General features: G+C 43.2%; 1 protein-coding gene across 16 annotated transcripts in view; it reads right to left on the bottom strand.

Annotated features, from left to right (window-relative positions):
- The window catches only part of LOC6613451 (nesprin-1), a 95,853-nt gene that overhangs the window by 46,868 nt on the left and 31,647 nt on the right, over positions 1 to 17,338 (bottom strand). For 15 of the 16 annotated variants that reach the window (XM_032723414.1, XM_032723418.1, XM_032723395.1 and 12 more), the window contains 9 exons: positions 16,111 to 17,253; positions 15,503 to 15,709; positions 15,131 to 15,368; positions 12,236 to 15,018; positions 9,742 to 10,047; positions 8,258 to 8,409; positions 2,095 to 3,064; positions 1,782 to 1,994; positions 1,467 to 1,727 (listed from right to left, as the gene is read on the bottom strand). In XM_032723414.1, coding sequence (XP_032579305.1) covers positions 1,467 to 1,727; positions 1,782 to 1,994; positions 2,095 to 3,064; positions 8,258 to 8,409; positions 9,742 to 10,047; positions 12,236 to 15,018; positions 15,131 to 15,368; positions 15,503 to 15,709; positions 16,111 to 17,253 — 6,273 coding nt within the window. The remainder of the gene's footprint in view (positions 1 to 1,466; positions 1,728 to 1,781; positions 1,995 to 2,094; positions 3,065 to 8,257; positions 8,410 to 9,741; positions 10,048 to 12,235; positions 15,019 to 15,130; positions 15,369 to 15,502; positions 15,710 to 16,110; positions 17,254 to 17,338) is intronic. The other variant, XM_032723379.1, reaches the window with a different exon arrangement.

Raw genomic sequence — 17,338 nt, 5'->3', positions numbered from 1 at the left:
AAGATAAAAAGAAATACAATTGTCAAAAATAAAATACCAAATCAAATTATAACCGTAACCATAATTAAATATTAACCGACTTTCGCTATTACAATACCAGAAAGATATAGAAAGGTTTATAGAGAAAGAGAGAGCAGCTTGGTGAAGAATATTATGATTGCTTGGCTAAGCTGACTAAATGAATAAATCAAATAAAACTAAAATAAAAAGTGAATAAAATCAAAACAAAAGTATTGTTTAAATGTCTAGGCCAAAGCTTCATGTGTCATAATGTGCCATAAGATGTGACGACTTAAATGCGATGTGATGACTGTACTTTCTCTTGGGTGTGTGTGTATGTGGGTGAGAGGTCAGGTGAGGGGAAATCAAAAAGTTCTCATAGCAAGAGCTGCCCCAACAAATATCATCAAAATTAGCTACTGCCCCAAATTGAATTGATTAAGAATTGATTGATCTAAGATTGCCACTTACCGCCAACATTGCAGTTCGCAATGTAAAGTTAAATTTTAGTAATAAATTTACGAGCTATTTAAAAAACTAGGGAAATCTTGATTTTAACCTATTGCTGCTAGGCCACCAGGTTCTAAATATAATCACTTTGTTTATGAACAACAAAAACAATGGCAAGCAGCGTGGCTCTAAAAATAGTACGTGTGATTATCTGGAGGAGGAATTCGCCTTTCTCATCTGGGTGGCCTAAACTTGACTGCAAGAACTTATTTGTTTCCCTGGCATTCAAAATGCTTTCGGCACGTGACAAATGGTAATGATGAGGAATCTTAAAGATCTTGAAGATCCGATATTGATGAGGTATAATTTTGTGGCTAGTTTGCCCAGCGAGAGCGGTGTGAAAGCAATGAGTTTTGAGATTGTGAGCTGCACGGTTGGTAAATGAGAGATGTATGATGTTTGAACATAAGGAAACACAATGATGAAATGTAAATGATGAATGATGATTGGTGTGAGCATTTGTGTGAGATGTAATGGCGCAAAACGAATTCGAAAATAAAAAACGTAATAGAATTTAGCCGAACAAAATAGAATGAAATAAAAATAAGAAAATAATAAGGCGCCTTGATTTCATTTGTTTTTAAACAAAATAAATAAAATAACTTAAATACGCAGCCACCGTGCAACTGTTTTTCTTCAGACCTACCCGCACACAGTAAAGCGTAGGGGTCAAAACGCTTCCAAAGATTAATCAAGTTTATATTATAGATTCGGGTAAGGGGTTAATAACTTTGTTTGGTTGTTCTGTCAACTGTTTGTTCATAGCGATGAAGGATCGTTCACAGCAATGAAGAAATGAGATAGATATCACAAGGGGTGGGACTTCAATATTGCATAACCGACTTTACTAACGAGATCCTAGCCATATTATCTGCTACAACTGAATTGAACTCCTAGCTGCTAGCTGTTTGCTAACGGGGTCTAACTAGATCTATCAAAGTCTGGGCGGTACGTACCTGTTGCTCGGCTAATGCGCGCTCGCGATCGTGCGGCAAGTACGTGGGCGCCATCACCAGGCGGAGCTGCTGCTCCTCCTGGATGATGCGCTGGCGCAGGGACTGCATCTGCTGCTGGTAAACGTCGATCTGGGCCAGCGTCTGCTCGAGGCTCTGTGATTTGGCTTTGACCAATTCGCCGAGGCCGTCGAGCACGCGCACCAGATCATCGACGTTCTCGCTCAGGCGCGGATCACCGCCCATGCCATTGCGGAAATGAACCTGTGGACGAGATGGTAAGCAGGGATTAGCCATGCCGTCGCCCCCAATACTCACCTCCAGTTTCTCGATGGACAGTCTCAGTTTCGTTTTCTGCACATTGATATCGGCCAGGGTCTTCTCACAGAAGCCGAGCTGATCGCGCAGCGGTTTCTTCTGCTGCTGCGAGGAGTCCAGTCCCTGCTTCGTCTTTTCGTGCCAGGAGCGTATATCCTTAATCTTGCGTTCACATTGGTCCCATTCCTCGCAGGCCTCTTGCAGCAGGGAGTTCTACAAGATACAATATAGAATATGGAGAGTAGAGTTAAAAATTTGTTGGATTCTCGAAAGATTGCTCCACTCTGGTGGTGGTGGTGGATTGCCACTTTACCCTCTCTAGCAGCACCGCTTCCACGGATATCTTCGCATCCTCGGCCTCTTGCAGTTTGTCCTTGAGATCGCCTACAGTCGTCACTTGGCCAATGTGCTCCAGTTCCTTGTCCATTTCGCTCAGATGCTTCACAATCGGTTTAATACTCTTCACAGCCGTCACATAGTCGTTCAGTTTGTTGCGTGCCTCGGGCAGGGTGCGCAGCTCGATGGTCTGGTCGATGAAGGTGCGCTTCTCGGACGCCCACGACATCACGATCTGGTAGAGGTTCATGAACCTCGCCCACGCGTCCAGACTATCGCCCACCGCCTGCTTCTTCTCGTCCAGCCAGCCGCGTACCTGGGCCAGCGATGCGGCCAACTGATCGATGGTCGTCTGCACCAGCGTCTTCTCCTCGCTGTTGCGACAGTTCTCGATGATCAGCTGGCCGTTGGTCTTGACCAGGGTGAAACGTTCGTAGATGGCGGTTATCTCGTGGTTAATGCGCTGCAGCAGCTCCTTCATCTGTGTGGGTGTGAGGCTTCTCTCCTGCACCTGCACCTCTGCCTGGAGCAGCCAACGCTGCACCTCGTCCACACCGTCCATATATTCGGTGCGCACGGTCTTGGCCCGCTTGAAATCCTTCTCTTTGGTCTCCATCGTCACCTGGACGCGTTCGGCAAGTAGCTCAAGAGCCGTAAACTCCTGGGCAATGTCGCTGGGCAGCTGATTCTGTTTGGCCTGATAGTGGGCCGTTGTCTGGGCCACCAGTGATTTGCTCTCCTCGGCGGCCTGCTGCACCTGGCTGTTCAGTGTGATGAGGAGCTGTTCCGTTTGGGCTATGTGCTCGTCGTAGACGTGAACCGATTGCAGTTGCTCGTGAAGCGCGTTTAGCTTGTCCTGCAGCTGCGAGATGCGACGGAAGACTTGCTCGATCTCCTCGAGATCCTTGCTAACCTGTTGCTCCTTATCGCGCAGAGTGTCGTTCAACCTGAAAAAGAAGAGAGCGGCTTTTTAAGTTTCAGGGGCACGTTATTCAATGGCATGCAGTGGCTGGGGAGACAGTGTGAAGACCACGCGGTTCCTGATGGCGTAGACCAAGTTCTATTCCGTACACGCGTAGAGATCTGAAAGACCTCTATCTATAGAGATATTTGGGGTGCTAAAAGTTATTCTGCTGGCACAAAAGGCTGAAATATTCTGAAGTTTTCAATGTTCTTTTGCTGCGCATATATATATATAAATCGCTATATATATATATATTTGTGTGTGTAAGATCCACTGGGCTTTGGCCTCGAGGCTGCGAAGATTTCCGTGAAAAATGAATGCTGCCGTTTCACTACAAGAGAGTTTTCTAAATGAAATGCCTCGAGCACATTTGCTTGGGCCTCGGCAATTTTTCGAAATTCGAAAAAGATTTTCGTACATTTCTCATAATTCGAAATCGCCTTGATCCCATTGAGAGCCAAAGAGCGAAACTTTTCTTCATTTAAAAGCCGCCAAAGAAAGAAAAAATTAAATACATGTATTCCCTAGCGCTTCTTGGACACGCACCACTTTCAAAATGTCTTGTTTTTGTTATAGTTTTAGCTTGTGTGTATTTTTAAAAGCGGCGCATGTTTAAATTTATATTCCCCTCATTTATTTATGTTTTTTTTTTTTTTGCTTTTTCAATTTGCATTTTGGCCGCAGACAAGCTGACGTCATTGGGGCGTTGCAGTGAACGCAATGAATCAATGAGTAACATGGATCGTATGTACTTTTTCCGTATTTCCAGCATATGACGCATATCACTCATACGCCATGGTGGCCCAAAGCAAAAGCGCTTGAGGTATACTTCAAGCATCTCGTTGTTCATACTTGTTCGTTGTTTTCATGTCCAACCATTGCACTTGGCATGGAATGACGGATTCGTTAATGGAACGTTTGTTGCCCTTTACAGCCACCGAGTGGCGTAGCGAAACGCTGCCCAAGATGAGGCCAAGTCAACTCACATTTGGCTCTGGGCCAATTGGCCGAAAAGTCGGCTGAACACATTTTCAAATCTAATTGTTAAATGCGCTGCGCCGAAACTGAGAAAATCGGGCAGCGGAAATAAACGATACTCGTCTATAAACTAGCCAGAATTATTTCGGCGTCATTTTTCGCAGCCAACAAATATCGAACTAGTGAGTTCTCAATTTTGTTTGGGTTTGGATTGCCGCCGCCGCCGACAGGCGAGCAAAATAAATCTAAGAGCAAAAAAAAAAATAGGAAAATTAATTTTCCTCTACGCTATTTTCAGTCGGCTGCCATTTTGTACAAATTAACGATTTAAATTTAGTACGCGGCTCTAATTTAAATGGCAAAATATGCTAGAAATGCCGTGGCGAGCACGAGGGAAAGTGCAAGGCGAATGGTATTTGTATAAAGTGGCGCGTGTTGCTCCAAAACGAAACGAGAGTGTGTATAAAACAAATCGCAAAATTGACGAAAACATTTGCGAAAAATAGTTTGATCAATTGTGGCGGCAGTAGGAATGTAATCATTCCCTCAGCGACGACGATAAGCATTTGGGTCTGGCTATTTCTGTCGCCTTGGCTACGTCATCGTTTAAAGTAGAAACGCGTGCGACTCATATGCTCTTTCTCTCCGATTATCTAGCGAATCGAATGAAGCGAGAATAACAAAAACAATCACACCTGACGACCCTGGCAGGTAAACGAGTACGAGTACCAGAGACCGGATATGTTTTGCATATCTACGATGACTTAATCAAGTCTTGAAAATTTCTACCAGCACTCGTTTAAGTACGCGATTCATATCTTCTTCGTTTTTTTTTCTTTCTTGTGTGGAAAATTAATCACCTTATGCTTTTCACGACTTTAACTACGTGTGCGTAAGTGGCCGGCAGTTAGCTACAATTTTAATTGCTGCTCAGTCTTCTGTCTGCGATTTTGGCTCGTTGGCGACAACTTTCGGACCTCCTGTAACTTTGGAGGCAGAAGTGTGCTCAACTTTTGGAACTTGCGAGCACTCTGCTTGACTTCCAGTGCCTCAATTCCGTAAGCGGAATTGCGGTGAAACCCAAGCAGACGCTGCAAATGGAAAATTAACTCCCGGACTCGTTGCTGTTCGCTCGTTACGTATACGCCTGGTAATCCACAAAGCGGCGTTCGAAACTTCAACATGAAAATAGAAAGAATCGAAGGGGAGAAGAAATGTAAATTCCGATTAGCAGCCGTTGGCCCAAAAGTATATATCCATTGTCATACATCTCTCTCTTGTATTCTTGGGGCGCCGGTTGATTGTGTTTTTTTTTTGCTTTGCTGCTTCTCTGGTATTTACTAATTCTTAGTTAATTAATTTGATTTAAAAATATGCGTATATGTATTGCGGTCGCTTCGTTCGTTTGCTCTTTCATTTAGTTTCCAGCCATCCAGTTTGAGAAGCACGTCCGCTTGCAACTAACTCTAAATAAAAACTGATTCGAATAGAATCTCAACGCTAAAAATTGCCAAAAACTTTGCTTCGGCTGTCGTCGGCTGTCGATCGTCAATGGCGCACGAAGGCGCTGCGGAAATAAAAGAACGAAAACTGCTAAGAGCCCCAACTCACCACACCAAAATATCTGAGCAAAAGTGGGGACAGAAAGTTATTATTTTTATGGCCAACTCGCTTGACATTGAATAAACCGGCTGAAAATCAACGAACTTAGAAGGAAACTCTCCTCACCCTTTGCAGGGCAACATAGTACACAAAATGCAGGGCTGATTGATAAGACCACAATGCCAATTCGCCGGTTTAGATAAGAAAAGCCGGCAATAAACTTACCACTCGAGAGAACCGGAAAAAGAAAAAGAGAGCAAAGCAGTTGAATGGAACGAGAAAGCTAACAGCACTCTGTTAACGGCTAACAGTGGCGAAAATAAACTTATTATTACCCGATTACCTCATTTGGGCAAAGTTTTTTATTATTATTTGCTTCTGTTGTTGTCTGTTATTTGTGATTTTCTCTTTTTATTTTTGGCCTTACCCGAATGACAAATTGTTCATGCAAATGCATATGCAAATCAGAGATTAAACTGCGATTTCTTTGGGTGCCTAATGATGTCTTATACACCTGATAAGGTTGGTAAATCTGCAAGATACTCGTTCGAATCGGCAATAGTTCGTTTGTCATTCACCTTAATAAGCTGCACATATGGTTTTTAGTTCACCTTTTATTCATACTTTTGACATTTCTTACTGATGAAGTCACCCAAAACTCAAGCAAAAAATTCAATTTTCACTTGTGTGTTTTATTTACTTATTCTTTATGATTTTTTCGGCTCTTTGTTTACATTCTGCTCACATTGCCTCGCTTGTTTCCTCTCATTCATTTCATCAATGGCATATATATATATTTTGCTTTAGAATCTCTATATATAGTATTTAATTGTCGCCTTCAAGATAAACACGCTCACAAACGCCGCGAATTGTTAAAAATAAATTATTAAATCCCCACAAAACGCAAGTGACTTAATGGATTTCTGCTGATTAGATTTTTGCATGCCGAAACAATGTGTTTAATATCTCAAGTGTGTAAATGCATTGAAATTTTGCGACGCATTTTAGGATATACAATATATCTCAGTTGTGTCTATATAATTATCGATGACATGCCGCTTGGAGCTATATTAGATCACTCTTTTCGGCGCGATGATGGCATAGTTTATTTGTTCTGTTTGGGACAGCCACATTTGAATGTGAATACAATTAAAGGAAGAAATACTTCAGTGAATCAAAGGAATGGCATTATAATATTATTATATCATTCAAGTTATGTACATCGAAATGATATTTGATATTTTGCTATTTTATCAATCAACAGTAAAAGGTGATTATCCAATGATTTTTTACTTGATGTATAGAACCCGTCATCGCCTGGCAGCAGTCAAAACATTTGTCATTTCACTCGCTTTAAGCCTACTGAAAACTTACGCACATTGCGGTTGATTTTCAAGGAAAATGCGGGGAAAATTTGAGCAAAATTATAGACACAGCTGCTGCGCTCTCGTTTTTCAAGCAGACTGCTGTCAAGAAAACAACAAATTGTGTGTAAAAATAAAACAAAATAGTTTTGGGGGAAAATTGTGTCAGTGTGAAAGGCCAAATGGGAGAAAAGTGTGGCGCTGTCAACGGAAAAGTGTTTACGTGATCCGAGTATCATCGTGGCCTATCAACAAATACAAATGTTGCTGGCAACATGTTGCCAAGCATTTGGCACGTGATTAATTAGCGAAAGAAAATGCACAAGAATTTCAAAGAAAACAATGAACAACAAGAGCAATAAAATGAATTGGCATATTGGCACAGTTTCTGTGTTTTTCTAGCGCCAGGCAACAACAAATATAAATAAATAGCAGGCATTTCCGACAAAAAAGCAAAAGAATTCTTCTTTCGCTGTGTAGCTTATCACAAAACCGAAATATATATACATATATATCAAATAGCTCCTAAAACCGTATCACGTTTGATAAGACCGAAGCTTTGCCACAGTTCTTTGAAGACCGGGATAGCCCCCCAAACAGAAAAAAAGAAGAAAACAAGTGCTTAAAAATAAAGAGTTTTCCGGCATAACCGGCTCATTCCAAGAACAATGAAAATAACAATTATTTCGGGAAATAGCAAACTGAGAGGGGTAAAAAAAAAAAAACAATAAGCCTCGGCTTACGTAATGCGCACAAAACAACGCCGACAACGAAGCGTAACAATTGGTCTGACGTCAGATTTCGACTCAACTATAACAATAAGATGGAAAAAGATTTCAAAAAGCCAAGAAGCATTTCTTTTTAAGAGCTCCAACTAAACCTTATAAGTATGTAGTTTAGCTGTAAAAAGTTCTGTTAGAAAATTGCTTCATAGCATTCTAAATATGAGTGTTTGATATAAACATGATATGATACCAGTGATCTGTAACCAGTTAAGTTCTCTAGATTGCCATTTATTTTCATTAGGCAACAAGTTTGGCAGCTGGATATAATGTATGCAAGCCAATACAATTTCCGGAATTAAACGCTTCGATTGGAAGCTTTGTTTGTGTTTTGTTTGGGGTTTAGTTTTTTTTTCACTTTTTGGGTCCCCAGACACGCGTAGTTAGGCACATTATATGGTATATGGTAGTATATGGCTCTGGTAATTGGTTATTTCACTGGGTACTCACTTGGCCTGCTGTCCAACTAACTTATCCACTTTGGCCTGTATGGCCTCCGCCGAGGGTTTGTGTACTTCCCCAAGGAATGTGAGGATGGATTTAGAGAGCGCCTCGATTTCTTTATGTGATGATTTAAGTTGATTTGATTCTTCACGTAGTTCCTACAAATACAGAAATTATTACTAATTACAATATTTGTTCCAATTATGATTCATTTGGTGTGGTTATGTAATGCTATATATTCTTGATCTCTTTCTTGTGTATCTCCCTCAATTTCGGTTTCTTTTCCAGTTTTTTGGGAAGGTCACCCCAACGCATAAAAGTAAATAAATTTGTTGTCTTGACTTGGCAGCTTTTGGAGCTTGAGGTTATTTGATCGAGAAGATGAAATATGTGGTTTAAGCATGAAACAAAAAAGATATACAATTTATACCTTTCGAAAACCCAAACTAAAAACCTTAACTAAGTGTTTGCCTTTGTTTATCATTGGCAAGTTTGATGGTTGCATTTTTTTTTGTTTCGTTATCGCTGAATGCTGCTTTATATGGCACATGTATGACAACATCGTTAGTTTGATTTGGACGTGCCTAGCTTTTATGGCTGAAAATTGCTTCAATTGAAATGTGATTTGAAAGCGAGGTGGTACTTCCATTTTTAATTACCTAATTTGTGTATTTGTACTATTTTTAGTTCACCGATTGAAAACGAGCGCGCAAAGTTGTTATCGCTCCAAAAAGTGATTTCACTCGCCTACAAATCACTCAAATCATTGCTGATAAGTACTACAAATGATAATTGCTGGTGTAGTGAAGTTACAATATAATAATGCAATTAATATGTAAAAATAAATAAATAAAATCGGATGTATGCAAACAAGTTATTTATGGCTCATTAATCATCGGAGTATCTCTGGTTCGGTAGGTTAGCTAAAATCAAGAGTCTACCGAAACCGAAAGTTAGAATGTGTTGTTTTGTTGCTATTCGCACTCTTGATTACTGTGATTTAGTGGCTTTCCGTGTTAATCGTTCACAACACATCCGTTGGCTATGTATATTTTGGACCTGCCTCGCTAACTCAGCTGCTCCATGAGAGGCTTAAGTCGTTTTAAGAGAGTGCAAAGAGCGTGACAAACTACGAGAGCGCAAGCTCCGGTCCACAACGTGACCATGAACTTGATGTCGCTGTTCACGGCTATACAGTATACGTACATATATATCTAACACTTACATATCTGTCGGAATGTGTTTATGCATGGATATTGGTAAAAATATTTGACAAACATGAAAGCCCCCAAGGGAGGGCGGTTTTTGGCACAGTGAAACTAAGTGAATGAATGGGCGCTCCTAAGTGTAAACACACTGTGATATGAACATGCATTTTTATCAAAAGTGTGAACGAGAGGGATATTTTTAAAAATTTTAAATAAAATAAAGAAATCTACTCTTTCATATGTTGAACAGTCTGCTTGACTTTTCCCAGTGTCGCAACTCACCTGAATGGCATTCTTCGTATCTTCCAAGTGACGTCGGGATCTTACAGTCGGATCGACATTGCGGAACTTGTCCTCCAGTCGACCAAGTGCCTTTTCCCAGGCGTGCAGGCTGTTCTCGAAGCTGTCCCAATGCTCGGCCAACTGTTGCAGGTTGTCGCGTCGCTGTTCCAGGCTGCGCACCAAATCCTGCCAAGATCTATTCAGTCCGGCGTTATCCTGCTCGATCAGCTGGCGATTGCGGGCGTCCGCCTGGCGGATCAACGATTGGGCCTGCTGGTTGACTAGCGATAAGTCGCTGTTTTGGCTCTGAAATGTGAATGTGCGAAGGTAAAAAAAAACAAACAAACGGCATGAAATTGGTTCTGACGTAACGACGATTCCGGAATCGCGATTTGTACAAAATATATATACATATATGTAAGTGGTATATCTGAAATTCCGGTTTAACGTCTTGTTCTAGAGTTTGCTCAGTGTGCCCTATTTCAACTCTGACATATGCCTGGCCCACGGAGTTGAAAGGCAAACGTTGCTTAATTCATATATAAATTTTATAGATTTTTCTTAACAAACACAAACGCACACGCACGCACACACACACACACCTCGAGTGTAGCCTCCTTTTGTGGCCTTTATTTTATTTTGTTTGGTTTCCTATTGGTCTTTTATAGATTTCAAATGGCTGATGACGTTAGCCGTTGGCTTTTCGATATCGATGTCTATCTGGTTGGCGATTTTGTTGTATTTTTACTTTTGTTCAATTTCAATTTGCGCCTTGCAGAAAGCACATGGCGAATTTTTTATAACGAAACGGGTAATTCAAATTTAACAAATGTGTAGCGATTCTCCTCTTTCTTTCTTCTGCTCTCTTTCTATACACATATATGTATGGTACGAATCGCGAATACGAGTCTAAAACACGCTGCCAACCGCACAGATAAACGTCTCAACTTGAAGTGAATTCGTCGGAACTCAAAAAAAATCCAACAGCCCCAAAGGCAAAAGCAAATAAGCACGAGTTAGAATCTCTCTTAGTTTGCCAGAGAACGGTTCGAAAGAGAGTAAAAAAGCCGGGCAAACACGTTTTTTCTCAACCATTTCGCATAATGTATGTGTATTGAACATCGTTTTTGGGTGGGCGTGGGCGGTCAAAGTTGGGCTTCGCACATATAATATGTATATTAAGCATACGCCACCGTGTACACGTCACTCTCTTTCGGTATTGCTGCCATTCTCTCTTTCACAATTGGCAACAACAACAATTGCCGGCATGCCCTGCTAGGCAAAAACAACAAGGAACAACAAGTACAACAACCAAACAGCTGTGTAGCAAAGAGCCGAAAGAGAGGACAAAGGGCCGGTGCTCTTACAGCTCACTCAGCAAAAAGCAACAAACGTGCACATAGCATTTGTATCTCAATATCTCATTGAAGAACCAGGGCTAAGTCCAAAACTAAAATATTGAGGCTTTGACTTATCTGAATAGAGTACATAAAAAAATATATAAATTGATTTAAAAATATTTGAAACCCCTTTAGAAATATCACAACAAAATTGAATACGTAAAATATTACAGAAATGTAGTTGAAAAATGTATTTCGAATTATAAATTGTAATCGTTTAAAATCATAAAATGTTAACTATCAAATTGTAGTTTGAAGATTCATCCATCCCTGGCTCAAAACTGGTTGCTTGATACAGTGTTGCCGCTGCTGATGATGTCATGAGCTTAATTCATTCCGCGGCAGCAGCAACAACAACAGCTGTTTTTTCCAGTTGCCGAGCATAAAAATCGAGCCAGTGCCTTGAATAATAATAATCGAACTGGAAGTCCAACGACAGACGACTGAACGATAAGCTCGACAAATAGTGAACTAGTAGGTTAAAAGTTTAATGAGTTCCCAAGGTAAAAGCTTACGAAAGTAAACAAATGGGCACTCAACGTGTTCAATAAACAACTATCAGTTCAGAAATAAAGCAATCTCTCTTTATATTTAGTGTGCATAAGAGAGTAGGCCTTCCAACGAAGAGAAGAGCACTTAAATGCAACTGAATATGAGTCAAGAGTGCATTTTATTTGCTTTTGCCGGCCGGCAAAATCGTTGCTACGAAACGCAAAAGATACAAAACGATTGCACCTTGGTTTTTTATGGTGCCACTCCAAAAAGTCGCTCTTAAGGCGATACATTCGCATATGTACATATGTAAGTTAGTGGCACATCCTTGTGCAATGTGTCATTTTTTGGAAAACTGGTTCTTCGACTGCACACTTATATGCACACAGCATGCAGTCGAACAGCTGAATATTCATGGCTATTGCCTAAATACATACAAAAGAGCTTTCCATATGTTGGATTTTTATGTTAAGTAACGACAAAAGTTGAAGCCTAAATAAGTGAAATAAGTAGTGAATTTTCTTTCGTTGAAAAGGGTTTCATCAAACTAATAATGCGTTTACTATTTCAAATACACCCAAAAAATTCCTCAACAAACTCACCTGAACATTGCCAATGGCGTGCGACAGCTTCTGGATATTGAAGTGCAGTCCAGCCAAATTCTGGACGGGCTCATCAACGAACTTGGTACGCTCGATGGTGGCCTTGACGCGATCGATGGACTGCTGGTATTCCCGCCAGCGTTCCGCCTCCTTCTCCAACTCGCTCTGTTGGGTCTTGGCATTGGCCAGTGTGTTGGTCAACTTGGTTTGGAACTGAGCCAACTCCGCCGACAGTTCCGACTGTTCGTAGTTGTTCAGCGAGGACCAGATCTTGTCGGCGGCCTCCTGGATTTGCTTGTGCACCAGGTTACGGATGGGTGCCTCATTGCCAAAGAAGATCTTGTGTTCGTCGAGATCCTGGACCAAGTGCTCGTAGTCGATGCCATGCTGGCTGTTCTGCAGGCGCAACTCGGCCTCATGGACCCAGTCATTGAACTTGGCCACCAGTTGCATGTACTCCAAACGAGAGTCGCGGTTGTTCTTCAGATACTTTTCACGCTCCTCCAGTTCGTGGGGCAGTGAAGCCACCAGGGATCTGCCCTCGGAGAGCATTTCCAACAGAGAACTTGGCATGCCAATTTCGGTTTTGACACCATCATTGATTTTGTTGAATTTATTGAGATAGGATTCGATGTCCTGGCTGAGAGCCTGGTGCTTTTGCAGCTCCCGCTCCACAGACTCGGGATCCCGATCCAGTAGAGGACGCGACTTGGCCGCTCCCTCGTGGCTGTGCAACCAGTCGAGGATTTCGCTCAGTTCGCCGGCCATCTTCTTGTGGGATTCCAGCTGGAGTTGATGCTTCTGGCGCTGCGATTCCACCGCCTTGCGGAGATTCTGCAGCTGATTCTTCAGCGACTGCAACTGCTCAGTAATGCTGTTCTTATCGGCAGCGTTACCCTCGGAGGCAATCTTCTGGCCCTTGTCATTGGCCGAAGCCAAGACGCCTTCGCACTCCTGAATCTTCACAATCACATCATCGTACTTGTTGATCTTATCCTCCAGACTATCAGGTGAGTTTTCAATGTCAATGATAACATCGGTGTACTTCATGATAAAGGCAATAATCTCATTAATCAAAGCAATAAATTGCTCGCGGAGCAGCAGAAGCTGGCGAAGATGAGCCAACTGATCTTCAATCAGTTTAATCATATCATCCTGCTGGGCCAAAATGCTCTGCAACTCGGGCAAATCATCCATCTGCATGTCGCCCATTTTGCTCTTGCTGTCCTTGAGTTCCTTGAGAATTCCCTCATAGGCACCCAACAAGTCCTGGACATCTTCGATCCTGGATCCAATCGGGCGGTTGAGTTCCCTGAGTTTCTGCTGAATATTGCCCAAGAACTGACTGCACTCGGCCAACCTGCTCTTGGCATCCTTGTACTTCTTGATGTGATCACCCAAGGCGTTCACGCGATCATCGATGGTATTCTTGATTCTGCCATAACGATCCTTCATGTTCTTGATGTCGTCGTTGAGCTTCAATTTATCGGCATTGCTTAGTGTGGGCAGGATGCTCTTTCCTTGCTCCGAAACATCGTTGATAAGACCACCCTTATTCTCGGCATCACTGAGGAGCTTCTTGTAATGGGCCAGCTGCTCCTCCAAAACGGGGAGGCTAGTGGTACGAAGCTCACCCTCGGTGGCGGTTTCCATTTCGTTCAGCCAATCGCCCATGTTCTTCATGGAATCCTCAAAGGCTTTGCGACCTTGCAGAAGATCATCCAGAGACTTTCCTCTCTTGCTGCTCTCATCCTTGAGGGTCTGATAGTCGGCAGCGATTTCGTCCAGGATCTGTTGAAGTGCAGCCTTGTCCGCATCATCGCAATCCTTCATTATGTTGGCCGCTTGCCGCTGAACATCAGTCAAAACGCTGTCATTGAACTGCTTGGCATCGTCATCGTATTTCCGGTTCTCCTGGATCTTCTTCTCGATCTCAGCAGAGGTAAGTGGGTGATACACGGGCAGCTTGCGCACCTCGGATATCTTGGTCTTCAGCCACTGGCGTGCCTTGTCCAAATCGTTCTCCAGGGATTTGCGAGCCTTGCTGGCCTCCAGAGCACGATCTAGTTCAGCCTTTAGGACTCCCGATAGATTGCGGTTCTCAGTGTTGAGATTACGCAATGCGGACTCCAGTTGGGAGTACTCAACGGGTTCCAATTCCTGCTGCATGTTGGCCACACGCTTCTCAAGGACATCGGCCAGGGATTGCTTGGCCTCGGCATCCTTCATCAGACTCTTGATCTTCTGCTGGCGTGCCTCGGCATCCTTGGGAGTGTAACCCAATGGTGTGGGTGCCTGCAGCTCCTCAATCTGTTGTTTCACCCAGTTCTGGAGTTGATCGATCTCGCCCTTGGCTCCCTCCACACCCTTGTTGGTCACATCCAGCAGTTGAGCCTTGCGATCGATACGCTTGCCGAGATCAGCAAAGCGACGATCCAGTGACTTCATTTGCTCTTCCACTTGCTGACCATCGAGATTGCTGATGACCTCCGCCACCTGCGCTGCCTTGCCCTTGAGCTCCTGAATCTTGGGGTGTCCCTGCAGCTCATATTCGTTCTTGATCTCATTAATGGCCGCCATTTTCTGGGCACAATTTAAACCCGAACCGCGATCCAAAACGTCCATGCGCTTGATCAGGGTATCGAACCAGTTTTGGACATCAGCCATTCCCTGGCGATAGCCATCGATTACATTCTGACCAGCCTGCTTCTTGGCAATGGCATCCATGAGTTCCGATTCCAGCTTGTCAATGTTATCATCCAGATCGGTATCCTCGTCGCCCACTAATGTAAGAGAAATTATACAATAAAATGAGAGGAGTCACAGGATTGATGCAAGGATCAAAACTTTACAAGAAACCTATTAGTTACAGTATATCTTAAACCTAACACTTACATGAACCTGTCATTTCCAGCATCAACTGGGACCTCTTGTCACCGATGGAGTTTAGCAAATCGTTCATGGACACCAGCTCCTGTTGAGCTGCCTCCGGACGCAGTTTGCAAGGACGCATCATCCAATCCGAGACGGAGCTCTGCTGCTTCTTCACCCAATCCTGCAGCTCGGCGCGCTGCTTCTGCTGTTGCTCCAGTTCGCTAACGGATGCAGTCAAACCACCCAAGTGGGATTGCACCTAGCAAAAACAAACAAGCAATCAAATTAAATCGAGTTAAAGTTAAATTGTAAGCATAACAAGCAATTTAAAACCATATAGCCATGCAGACCGCCACCTGTTTGATCCTGTGTAGGATTAGACCTTACTCTTACCTTAGCAACTAATTCATTCAGCTTGCCCACATGGGCGCTATTCAAGCGAACTATGCGACGATAGTTCTTGACACGCTCGTGGGCAATGGGATCCAAAAGCGCCTCATTCACATCGCTGAGCTCAACCTGAATCTCAACATCATCCTCGTCCTCATCATCATCTCTGTTGACACCTCCGGTTGAGCTCCGAGTCTTTGCAGGCGGTTTCTTTGTGGCAGCAAAGCGCAAGGTATAGCAATTTTTTGGTGGGTAGTGCAATTTACAACATTTACGGGCAGAGTGGCAAATCAACAAAGGTAAGGGCAGTGTTGGGTTGGTGGGGTTAAGGGATTAATAAAAAGAACAAGTCATTGGTTAGAAAATAATAGTGATAAAAGAAAAATAAAATGGAAGAATAACTATGGTGGAATTCAATACATTTCCTTTTGAAACCAAACAAATCTCTACTGAATAAGTCTAAAAAGGTTTGGAAAATATATAATAGCACAACATAGATCTACAAAAGGATCCTTCCATTCATTTGAAACAATATAATTGCTTGACTTTAAACTATTAAAAGTGGTCGCAACTCTACAAATGCATCGCCAAGGTATTGAACGTTATCCTACCTGATCCAGCAGATCCTCGAGCTTGGCGCGCACAATGAGCTCCCTTTCGGGAATAGCCTGCATGGCTGTTTCCAGTGGAGAACTGGGTCGACTGATGGAGGCAGTGGCTGCCTCACAGGCCTGAACGGCAGCTGCCAGTCGGGACTTCTCGTTGTTCAGTTTGTTCTGCATTTCCTGGGCACACCTCAATTGGTTTTGAGCCAACTCCAGGCTGGTGGCCGGAGCATCAAGTTCGGTCTGGATAATGGGCTCATATGTCTCCAGATTACGCATAATGCTATCCAAAGTGTCCTCGTACTCCTGGAACTTGGCCAGCGATTCCAACAAGCGGTTCTTGATCTGCACTGAGGTTTGCAGCAGGGAGTTGTAGCTATCCTGGATATTTTTCAGCTGTGACTCAACAGTGGGACGAATGGCTGGTGTTGAGGATTCATAACGCTTGATCTGCGCCTGACCCTTGGCATTCAAGTCATCCAAATTGGTCTGGTACTTTTGAATTTCAACCAACAGAGCTTCGTGCTGTTTGATCTGCTCCTGCGTCTGTTCACGATTCGAGATGAACAGCGAATTGTGAGCCATCAACTGGAAGGAAATCTGCAGAAGCCACTTCTCCACATCCTGCAGACTCTGGTGGTAGGCATTATAATCGAACATCTCCTGTTCCAGCGCCGTAATGTGTGCGGAGCAATCGTTCTTGAGCTTGTCGCATTGCGATTGCAAGCGATTCACTGCATCCACTTCGGTGCCCAGGTCGCGAGCCTCCGACTGCAGCTGCTCCAGCTCGTTACCCTTCTGTTTCAGTTCATTCGAAAGGGTCTTGTAACGCTCCAGCAGGGTCTTCATTTCGCTCAGTTCGCCCTTGGTTTCCGGTGCCACCTTGAGAGTCGTCTCGGTTTCATTGAGCCACTTCTCAAGCTTATCCTTGTTGGCAGCAAAATCGTTCCAACGAGTCTGCGCCTGCTTCAGGTCACTCAACTTTTGCTTAACGGCCAGTCCTAGGGCATCCCAATCTTCGCGAACCTTGGTCATCAGCTCCCGCAGCTTCTCTTGCTTATCCTCAGGAGTGATGTTCGAGGCCTTCGAGTAGGCATCCTGCACCAAGGCCAACAGATGCTGACCCTCGGGAAGACGAGAAGCCAAGGACTGTGATGAAATGAAATAGATATTTTTAATTATTTCAAAAATATAATACGATATTATAAAAATCTGAAATAATTATAAAATGCAA

This window comes from Drosophila sechellia, chromosome 2L, assembly GCF_004382195.2.
Source record: "Drosophila sechellia strain sech25 chromosome 2L, ASM438219v1, whole genome shotgun sequence".
In the NCBI taxonomy this organism is placed as follows: Eukaryota; Metazoa; Arthropoda; class Insecta; order Diptera; family Drosophilidae; genus Drosophila; species Drosophila sechellia.
The sequence above is the reverse complement of the archived record's forward strand: the minus strand, read 5'-3'. Positions and strand labels throughout refer to the sequence as shown.